This window comes from Epinephelus fuscoguttatus, linkage group LG13 (assembly GCF_011397635.1).
Source record: "Epinephelus fuscoguttatus linkage group LG13, E.fuscoguttatus.final_Chr_v1".
Classification (NCBI taxonomy): domain Eukaryota; kingdom Metazoa; phylum Chordata; class Actinopteri; order Perciformes; family Serranidae; genus Epinephelus; species Epinephelus fuscoguttatus.
In genome coordinates, this window is record NC_064764.1 from 176,028 (window position 1) to 187,590 (window position 11,563).

General features: G+C 39.3%; 1 protein-coding gene and 1 long non-coding RNA gene across 3 annotated transcripts; one reads left to right on the forward strand and one right to left on the reverse strand.

Moving 5' to 3' along the window:
* Positions 1–874: 874 nt before the first annotated feature.
* On the forward strand, positions 875–4,888 carry LOC125900079 (uncharacterized). Its single transcript, XM_049594850.1, has 13 exons — positions 875–901; positions 1,054–1,114; positions 1,572–1,723; positions 1,946–2,171; positions 2,274–2,349; positions 2,594–2,874; positions 2,985–3,020; positions 3,111–3,184; positions 3,291–3,386; positions 3,983–4,188; positions 4,273–4,372; positions 4,460–4,622; positions 4,715–4,888. The coding sequence occupies exons 2-13, from the start codon at positions 1,082–1,084 to the stop codon at positions 4,886–4,888; spliced, it is 1,617 nt and encodes a 538-aa protein (XP_049450807.1). The 5' UTR covers positions 875–901; positions 1,054–1,081.
* LOC125900120 (uncharacterized) lies at positions 4,822–9,969 on the reverse strand. 2 transcript variants are annotated; one of them, XR_007450804.1, is made up of 6 exons: positions 9,730–9,969; positions 8,377–9,051; positions 7,317–8,257; positions 7,068–7,178; positions 6,669–6,940; positions 4,822–6,331 (listed from the first exon to the last, which is right to left on the reverse strand). It is a non-coding gene; the product is annotated as an uncharacterized LOC125900120 (long non-coding RNA). The 2 variants fall into 2 exon arrangements; XR_007450803.1 differs by having other exon boundaries at positions 7,068–8,257.
* Positions 9,970–11,563: the final 1,594 nt, after the last annotated feature.

Consider the following 11,563-nt stretch of genomic DNA (forward strand, 5'->3'; position numbering starts at 1 on the left):
GCTTTAAGTTCAGGATGTTTAGTTGTTGTGTTATATCCACAAGGAATGCCAAATCCATTATCCATTTTGGATCATCTAGTTCAGGAACATCCAGTCTGCCATCTTCCATGAATGTCTTTATTTCAGCTCTCAACTCAAAAAATCTCTTCAGCACATTGCCTCTGCTCAGCCAGCGCACTTCAGTAAAATACAGTACATCACCATACGATGCTTCGATTTCTTCCAAAAAAGCCCGGAACTGGCGGTGCTGTAATCCTCTGGACCTGATGTAATTCACACATTTCAGGATGACAGACATGACATGTTCACATTTCAAGTGTTTGCTGCACAGTGCGTGTTGGTGTATAATGCAGTGCAGAGCGATCGCCGGGTCTGAATTTTCCTCCGCTAACTTTCTCTGAACCAGCGCAACCAGTCCGTTTTTTTCTATGGAGTTATATTTGTGCCACAATCCTGAGCGAGCAATTGTAGATTTTGAGCACAGAAAAATATTTTGTGAGCATAGAAAAATATTTTGAGCACAGAAAAATGTGTTGTGAGCACAGAAAAATATTTTGAGCACAGAAAAATATTTTGTGCAAGCACACTAATCAACTTTTGTGGACCAATTAAATGTGTGCCTTCTCACAAACTCATTTGTAGTGCGCGAGCAGTCCGCAGCTTACTCACTCCCTCTCAACCTACCCTCACTGTGCGCTCAACTTCCCCTGCGCGCTCGCTCGAGTTGTACCACGGGTGTTATAAATGTGCCACAATTATAAACCAATCAGAAAACTCGGGGGCGGGTACATTCTGATTGGCTGCTTCGGCTCCAATGAGGTTGCAGCATCCCAGTGCAGTTGTTGCTTCCCACGAAAGGTCAAGAAGGAGGAAAATTCGATCTGATGAAAACACATTTTCGGTCAGTATTCCACTTTAAATATTAATATTAGTGAATGATATTACATTATAGTGTTGCCGTGCTGCGTTGATTGGATTAACATTAAGTTACACGTCCATGTATCTTGAGACATCGGCCGTTGAGTGACAATTTTCATTCATATCCCTCTTTAGCAACCCTGGCTGCAGCTAACTTCAGAAGATGTCTTCTGAACCTAACGAACCACGGCCACATGTAAGTAGTTTGTGCTTTAGTATTATATCATGTTTATGAAGCTTTATGAAATTATGTTTGTTTTTGTCTGTACACCTTTAGCCTGTAAACCAAGTTAGCTATCTTGGTAGGTTGCTAAAGTTAGGTCAGTTAGTTAATGTCGGGGAGAAAAGCAGAAGCTTACTAACATTAACGTTACTTCCATGATAGTTGGCAAAATTGACGGTGTATAAAAAAGACAACGCATCAAAAGTTGGCGTTGCGCCACCGAACGCCCGCTTCTAGTAAAATGTCTGTTGGCAATGAATAGGGTGCATCACATGGCCCGTTGTCTCTCATGTAGTTTATTCTGAGACGTCACATTACAGTACATGAGTCCCTCTTCTTTGATAATTTGAGCTCTCTTTGTACAACAGGCCATGTTTTAAGTACGGTTCATATCTAATTGTTGCAATTTTAACTGAATTTATTTATTTAGAGCCATGGTGCAGTTGAGTCAGCAGCCAGAAACCTGGTGTCTTTGCTGCTTAACACTCTGGCCCCAAGCACGTCAACAAAGCCGACAGAGACAGGGCAGCCTGCCCCTGCGCCTGTCCCTAGAAATCTAACTGTGCAGCAGGAGATGGCAAGGTTTGTTATTCAGCCACATTTTCACATTTTCATTTGCATTAATATATATATATATATATATATATGTGTGTGTGTGTATTCTTAACACATTTTGATTCACCTCCAGACAGGACTTTGGATTGTAATTGCATTGGAAAAAATATATACATACTGTTTGGAAATTTAATGCAACACTTGATTGATATTAAACTCACATAAAACTATTTTTTTTTAAATCCACAGATCTTTTCCTGGTTATTTCAAATCAAACCTCAGTCGAGGTAAAAAGAGGTGTTTGACTGCCACCAAGCATCCTATTAAGATAACCAGTAAGACAACAGCTCTGAATTTTTTTCTGCTGCCAAAAAATACAGCCCACACACCGTTGCCACCTGAGGAGCTTGAACTCCTCCAGGCGGGCATGGGAAGACAAACGGTGTCTCTTCCTGAAGATGGTGACCACTTAGAGGTACAGTGGTCAACTCCACTTGCTTTACTTATCATTAAAGGTTGTTTTTGTAAGATGTCACTGTAAGTGATTCTCTCTCTTTCTCGCTCTCTGCTCACCAAGATTTCTAGGTTCCTGACTGAAACGTTTCCAAAAATGGAGGATCTTTCTGGAGGATGGCTATTGCATAAAGCAACAGGTTTGTAAGATTAAGATTGTATTGTTGAGTTTATTTGTTTATTTATTTGTTTGTTTATTTGACAGGGACAATGGACATACACTGTTTATCACATCCCACTCTCTCATTTATTCATGATGTACATAAATCCTTATTGTGCATTTGATCACTGGCTGTAAACATTAGAGATGGTAGACTAACAAAGACTAACAAAATTTAATTTTTCCACAATAAAGCAAATAATTTTTCTCTATTTTTCTCAAAGGTGGCAGTGGTCGACGAAAGCTCACTGTCATTCCACCAGAAGCAGAGGGGTATTCTGTCAAAGCTCTTCGAGCTGTGTCTGCAGGTGGCAAAGCCACTTTTTACATCGTACCACTGCAGGAGACATTAGACACGTCTCCTCTGCCTCCTGACTCACAGCAATTTTCAAAAATGCCAAAGAAGACATGCTTCCAGTGTAATGAAGTGATGCCTTTGCAGATGCTCACAGTACACATTAAGACATGCAGGGGAAGACTGTCCTCTGATGACACTGGCGATGAGGTGAGATTCTTATTATGATCATTTTTATTGTTATTTTGTTAAATTGCCTTTACAAAATGACAAGGAAAATACTAAATGTTAATTAAAATCACTGTTTTGTGAATCTGCAGTCCTCTGATGTATGTGTTGTGGAGAACAAGCACAAGGTAAATTCAAAATCACTTTATTTCCCCTTTTGCCAGTAATCTTTTGTTTTGGCTCTCTGTAATGTAAGGAAACTTTGTTTCAAATTTCAGGCAGTTTGTCCAATTTGCACCAAAGAATTCCCAGACGATGAGATAACAGTCCATGCCAGCCTGTGTGGAGAGAGGTAATCTGCTCTCTTCTCTGTTTACTTTTTTTTTCCCCACAATTAATGGCCATGTACGCATATGCAGTGTTTGGTGTTTAAAATTGCAAATTGTTTGAATTTACAGTGACTTAAGTGACAGCTTTGAATGTACAGTGACTTCTGCAGAAAATGACAGTAGTCCAAGTATGCCTGCTCAAACTGCAGTATTCAAACCAAAAAGGTACGCTTTATTAGGATGGTCTTTGCATGAGTTTATATCAAATACAGAATAAATGATGTGCACCATCATTTACACCAATGGTTGTCAACCTGGGGTCTGAAATGGGGAATATTTTAACTTGACTAATATGTCATTGACTAGAAATTATCCCAATGAGAGAATGTATAAGGATGACTATTCTGTTCATAGTTTTCACTCTTCCCTGTTAATCTACAGTCTATAGTATAGACAGTTATGGAATAATTAAATCTGATCAGATGGTGATCCCTGAGACCAATACATCAAGAATACAGGTTCATGGCCTGATGTGTTTCAATTTGCAGGTCCTTGATACCAAAAAGGTTAAGAACCACAGATTTACACATATGCTTTTGTGTCTTCCTCAACATCTAGCCATCGCATTCTCTCAAATCATTTTAACTGACAATTAAAAACACAGCGCATGGTGCAGTTTTGTGTAAGCACATGTAATCTTATTACCCTTTCTTTCCCAAACACTGTTCAGCATATTGTTTAATGACACCATTATATGGCAGTAATGTATACAAATAGTTTATAAATTAATTTTGGACTTTTTGTTTTCTCTTTTCCTCAAGTACGGAAGATGTATTGTGCTTCATTGAACAACAAGTTGACACCAGTACAGAGTTTAAATTGTGTGTGGACAGAGAGAACCTTCCAGACAGAGGCATTCTCCAGTGGAAAAGGAAAAAAGCTGCATCTCCTGCCAGTGCTCTCAAGGTGGTCTATATAGGAGAGGCAGGCATTGATACAGGAGCACTTAGGAAAGAGTTTCTGACTGGTAAGTTGGTCACTTAACTGTTTGTTCTGATATGAAACAAACCCAATGGATTATCTAAACCTTTGTAGTGCTTTTTTGCCAAAGATATGGTTTCAGGTATTGAAAAGAGATTTTTTGAAGGAGCTGGGAACCAGGGTAAAAATCCCAAGTACTCTTTGACAGATGTTGATAATGAGAACTTTAGGTTGGTAACATACACATTTTTGCACACTAATCATATATGGTAAAGAGTTTTTTTCTTTTACTCAAACTTTTTCTATGTTGCTCACAGAACTGTTGGTGAAATAATGGCAGTCAGCCTCGCACAAGGTGGTCCACCCCCTGCTTTTTTGAGGGAGTGGTGCTACAACTTCCTCTGCACAGGAGAGGTGGACTTAAACTCTCTGTCTCAGGAGGATGTGACCGATCTAGAATCCTGTCTGCTCATCAGCAGGGTCAGCATTCTGTTTAGTATTGTTAGATCTGAATTAGATTTATAATGTTTTACCACATATTGTATTCTCTATTTTATGTTGCACATTTTCAGGTTGAAAATTCTGCAGATGCTGAGTCTCTGATGTTGTTGGCTGATGAAATTGTAAGCTGTGGATACACAAGGCAGATCAAACTGGACAGCAAAGAAAACATAATTCGTAAGTTTTCAAAGAATAACATTTTAAATATTTTTCATGCAAAAATGTTAACTTTGCAACAGTTTTGAATTTTTGTGTGCTTTTCTTCAAAGAGCAATTGTCTTACATTCTACAACAAGACTGATTCCAATGCTGCAGCAACTCAGAAAGGGCATGGAACTGTATGGCCTGGTGAACCAGATGGCTACAAACCCTGAAGCTTGTCACCCCCTGTTTGTTCCGGGGAAGATCATCAAGGTAACTATTTTAACTGCCACTTTCTACACAGAAACTACAGACATTCACTTTGCTCTGTTTTTGTGTGTGTGTGTGTTTCAGTCATAGCCTGAGTTTGAACATACAAGAATATTTAACTGAATCTGCATTTACTCTCTTTATAGCCTGATGCTGACTTCATAATGATGAACTGCCAGTCACAATTCAGTGAAAAGGGGACATCTAAGGAGAGAACTGAGAGGAAGATAATCAACTTCTTACAAGATTTCTTGCAGGAGATCGAAATGTCAGGTACTATATACTATACATATACCAAGCACATACATAATATCATTTCAATGTTTTACAGATTTTGTTGTACCAAGCACATATAAATGTTTTGAAAAAGTATTTTAAAGACAATGACTTTAAATTGCTCTTCTTAATCTGTGTTATTTGAAACATTAATATATCCATCACGGGTGGGGAGACAGACAGTGCAGCTGGTGACACAGGGCCTCTTGCAGTGCAACACGTGCTCCAGTGGATGACGGGGCAATCCCACATCCCCATCCTCCCTGATGAAAAGAGATGCTTCAAAATAACATGCATCTTTAACCATGAATGCAGAGAGCAGCAAGGAGATCACTCAGTGTGTTACCCAACTGTGAGTGCATGTACACAGACTGTGACTTTTCCAGTACAGCATCTTGGCACTTATGATGACTTTAAAAGAATCATGAGTGAAGCAGTTAGATATGGTGGTGGATTCCACAGTCTAATAGAGTCAGAATCAAATTAAAGCAAGAGGGCTCTACAATGTTTTGTGTTCCTCAGTGAACAGAGACTGGTAGTTTTGTTTCCATTATCTCTAAAATCTATGTTCTTCTAGATGTCAGTCTCATTCTGTGAATTCTGCAACGTTACTACTGGTTGAACATTTTGTTATTTCAGTCACATGTTGTATATGGCTGACAAAACTCCTTTAAATGCCCCTCCCCTTCCCTTTTTTTTGCTTGCTTGTCCATTCATAAATTTGAGGGGATGTTTTAGGGAAAAGAGCTTTGCAATGTTGTAACCAGCTCAGTTCATATTTCAATATTTCAGTGTCATTGTTGGCTTGACACGCAGTGCAAGAATCGTGTGTACAAGTCACGACCATGTGACTGAGAATGTTCCAGAGGATCAACAGCTCTCTGAAGTTCATCTAGAGCTTCATCATCCAGTGGGCACGCAATTTCAGGAACCATAACTGTACTGTTAGAGTCTTCTTGTAGCATGGCACTCTCCCAGTCAATCCCTGCGTCTTGAAGATCCTACAAATTCAGAAAAATAGTTCAAACTGAGTAAAATTAAGTTAAGACTTTGTACTTAAAATATTGTTATGGTGGATTTTTTGTATGTGTGTTTCAATAATAAATGCACAAATATTACAAAAAGGTGTGTATTTACTCAAAGGTTTTTATAACTAATATTCAAACAATTGGTTTCAGATAGCTATGGTTAATTATATACCTCTGTCAGATATGCCTCCTCACTTGATGCAATGGAACTCAAATTCATTATGGTTTGCTGATGGAAACATATCTGTCTACCCTCGCAACTCAACTGTTTTTAAAATGTTTTATGTGAAAGACCTTTATTATGGTGTACCTCAAGTTTCTCCCCTTCGTCTAGATCTTGTAGATGTCCCATACACCACAGCTGTTCAGGAGTGAGACCTCCCTCTGTCCGCAGAGGATGATTATTCCATCCTTCAGTGAAGGTGTCGAGGTCTGCTCGTAGTCGGGGGACAAAGATGTAGTGCACACCAAAGAGGTGGACCACATCAGAGATGTCTAGTAGGCCATCTTCCTCCAGAGTGAAGGACATCATGGTACTTGCTAGTGACCGCAACCCAGACGTCCCGCCAAAGTCTCTCAATCCTAGAATGAAATTTTAATTGCTTGACTTGGATTTACAAAGCTATTTTTGCTTTCATTAAAATAACAAAACTACTGTAACTACAAATAATTATGCAGTCAAAAATTTCAAGACTGAAAAACTATGAACCTCTGGTTATGAACGCTCTTTCCTGAGATAAAGCTTTGTCTTCCAGTTCCCCGTGTGGCAAACATGAAGTGTGCGATGTCCACGTTTTCAGCACCTTGATCCCCCCTTACCCTAAGATGAAAATAAATTTTAATGACATTTAAAAAGGTTTACTTCAACTTTAGTAGAGGAAATGAAATATTTTGTTGCTAGTATATGAAAAATAAATAAATGCCACTTCTCCCAATGTGTTTTTGTCAGGATAATTACCTAGATGGTAGGCCATGAAGCTGGGTTGATCTCAGGAAGAATGAGAATGCAGTTGAAGCCTTGTTATTTGTTGCTGCACCCAAGTACATTATCGGCAATAAAATATGGAAAATTTTACATATGCTATCAGCTACTGTATTACATTTTTACAGTCAGTCATAGAGCTTTTGGTATTTTATTATATCATAAGAAGACATTGGTAAATCCTACATCTTTACACATAACATACCATTGCAATAGAACCTTATGTTGCGTTTGATATCACCTCAGTATATGTTACATACTAAAATACTATATATATTGAACTTGTGATGCAACTGACTATTTTGCGTGTTTAACACTTAAATTGGTTGAGAGAAGTCAGACACTCAAACACAACGTTGATCTGAAATACACAACTATACATTCAGTTGCATCTAAATTATTACTCTGTGGGACAGGAAAGGCAAGCAGATATGAATTAGGGACTACTTACAGTTAAAATCTGAAAAACTAGAGCAGCAACATAAAATGCTTTGTATTTTTAAGCACTTCCTGCAAGAAATATGTAAGGTAAATGTTTAATAAATGCAACTTGATTGATTGCTGCCTATTTGTACAGGTTGTATTAAGTCAAATCATTTCTATTTAAGATTTTTTTGAATATGAAAAGAATAACCAGATGTGAATTCTTCAGGAGAGCTAGAGATAAACTATATACAATTTGTATGAACTCACAATGATAAAAGAACTTTACATCCTTAGGAGTTAGGATTTTATGCCTAGGTCCGCTACATCCCTGTGTGGATGTTGAGATCTTAACAATATGCATATTAAGGTCTAATTTGGAATTCAAAACAATCTACATTAAGCTGATGACATTAACCACACACACGCATACACAAAAATCAATTACCTTCCTTGAGTATCCGTCCACTCCACCAAAGATCACAATATTGTACCTGTTCAAGAGGGGGGGAAAGGTTGAAAAATAACTAAGGCTGTTCTTAAATGTATGACATGACTCCACGCCCAATATTCTGTATGTAGATAATTGCATAAACAGGCTATTTTACTCTACCTTATCAGTTTATGATTTCTATCAATGTGGACCAAGGAGAGAGGGCCACGGACAGAATAACTTCTTCGCACAACACACCCCAGTTCTAGGATCCGTGAGAAGATCCCTGCAGCATCAACTCGGTGCATGGAGGCCATCATTCTCCACCACTGAACGTGAAGGCCCAGTGAAACCAGATGGCCTTGAACCATTCTGTATCCAGCATTTGGCATCTGAATTTTAACACCTGAAATTATGTTGTCAAGTTCTTGGTCAGTCACAGAACTGTATGATCCTCTTACTGACAAGCCAAATTCTTGCATTCTCCTGTAAACGGTTCTTCTTGAGACACCAAGGAATTTTGCAATGCAGAAGACTGGCAGATGTGTGTCCAGCAAACTCTTCAGTTTTTCTTTCTCTATTACAATTTTGGGGTGACCAGGACCTGGACCAACTTCTGTTTCCTGTTCCACAATAGGCATAGAGCTGGCATCAATTTCTCTGGACAACGTGATGGAGGTTTTGGAGTGCCTCTGTAATCTCTGATACACCTCCTATCTGCTCAGAGAATGATCCAAACAGTATAAGATCATGGCGAGTTAGGAACTCCAAATAATCCAGATTTAGTGGTTGCTGGTTTAAGGCAGATTGCAGTCTGGTGAGAAGTCTCTCCATCAACTGCTGTCTCAATGTATCCTTTTGGACAGAGAGATCAATAAGAAAAAAAAAAGGGGGTGGACTCATGGTCAGCCATGTGCTGTATTTGACATCTCAGGTTATGCCTTATGATACTTTTTCTAAAACAGTCCTACAAATCTACAACAATCTTTCAAAGAAAGGTACAATTACAAATATAACCATAAACAAATTGCAAGTGCTGTAACTTGACACCACAATGTCTTATGTTCTCTTTAAACATCCACGCTCCAGTGAGCCAGCACACAACGCCAGGAATAGCATCAGCAGCCTGACTCTGTTACACCTAAATGGAATGTTACCCCTAATTAATATATCATCCATTTCACCTGTGCTTGCCCTTCTATTAAGACAAAATGATTCCCAATAGTGTTAGAGTTTTAAAATTAGATGTAAAAAAAAAACTGCCTTAAAGAATAACTTCGGTATTTTTCAACCTGGGCCCTATTTCCCCATGTGTATGTGCGTGTATCATTCATAGGTACAACTCGTTTTAAAATTGGTTCAGTATTGAGGGAGGCGGATGCAGCCGGCAGCCGCGAAACGAGTTATAACGGTAGATATGAAGGCAAATGCGTCACGTACAAGTTTGTGCATTAAAAGTGCTTTTTTTCGCCACAAACCGGCTCAGATTGCCAGAGTAATCTCTGTCAACAGCAAGCAAAGCGTCTCTCTTACCTTCACTTCCTCTGGGCTGTGTGTGACGACAGTTAGCATCCAGTTGTAGCACAATTAGCCACAGCTTCAACATCTCGCCGTCCGACAAAGGCAGCCTATGAAAGCTGTACGGGGTGTTGCGCGACATCCTGTTCTTGCAATTCGGATAAGCACAAACACGAATCATTGTTTTCAATCGATGCAGTAAAACTTTCAACTGAACTCCGGGACAACCAACTCCGCTCTGACCGGCCCTGAGCATAGCGCCTCTGTTTTCTTCCGGCAACAGAGGTCACGTGACATGTCGCCACACAGCCCAGAGGAAGTGAAGGGTATGGAAGACACTTTGCATCCTGTTGACAGAGATTACTCTGGCGATCTGAGACGGACTGTGGCGAAAAAAAGCACTTTTAATGTATAAACGTTTATGGGACGTTTTGCCCCCATATCTACCGTTATAACTTGTTTCGCGGCTCCCGGCTGCATCCGCCTCCCTCAATACTGAACCAATTTTAAAACGAGTTGTACCTATGAATCATACACACACATACACATGGGGAAATAGGGCCCTGGTTGAAAAATACCGAAGTTATCCTTTAAACATGTGTCTTTGATTATAACAAAATTTCTTACAGATGATTGTGTGCTTCAGCTGTGGATGTGTAACATAAGATTATCAAACTTGATATATAGGTTATAAGTCTATTTCAGTTAATGACGACAGACATATCAATAGTCATATCAGTCATATCAAAGTGCCTTCTTCGGGTGTTATATGTTGAAATAAGCCGGAAGAAGGTGCCTAAACTATTCTTTAATGAAGACTGTCAATTTTGCCAACTATCATGGAAGTAACGTTAATGTTAGTAAGCTTCTGCTTTTCTCCCCGACATTAACTAACTGACCTAACTTTAGCAACCTACCAAGATAGCTAACTTGGTTTACAGGCTAAAGGTGTACAGACAAAAACAAACATAATTTCATAAAGCTTCATAAACATGATATAATACTAAAGCACAAACTACTTACATGTGGCCGTGGTTCGTTAGGTTCAGAAGACATCTTCTGAAGTTAGCTGCAGCCAGGGTTGCTAAAGAGGGATATGAATGAAAATTGTCACTCAACGGCCGATGTCTCAAGATACATGGACGTGTAACTTAATGTTAATCCAATCAACGCACGGCAACACTATAATGTAATATCATTCACTAATATTAATATTTAAAGTGGAATACTGACCGAAAATGTGTTTTCATCAGATCGAATTTTCCTCCTTCTTGACCTTTCGTGGGAAGCAACAACTGCACCGGGATGCTGCAACCTCATTGGAGCCGAAGCAGCCAATCAGAATGTACCCGCCCCCGAGTTTTCTGATTGGTTTATAATTGTGGCACATTTATAACACCCGTGGTACAACTCGAGCGAGCGCGCAGGGGAAGTTGAGCGCACAGTGAGGGTAGGTTGAGAGGGAGCGAGAGACACATGTTGAGCGAGTAAGCTGCGGACTGCTCGCGCACTACAAATGAGTTTGTGAGAAGGCACACATTTAATTGGTCCACAAAAGTTGATTAGTGTGCTTGCACAAAATATTTTTCTGTGCTCACAACACATTTTTCTGTGCTCAAAATATTTTTCTGTGCTCACAACACATTTTTCTGTGCTCAAAATATTTTTCTATGCTCACAAAATATTTTTCTGTGCTCAAAATCTACAATTGCTCGCTCAGGATTGTGGCACAAATATAACTCCATATTTTTCCGGTCATGGACGGCGCACCGTCAGTTGTAATGCCCACCAGTCTGTTCCACGGCAGACCAATCCGCTCCATCGCATCACACAGTTTCTGAAATATATC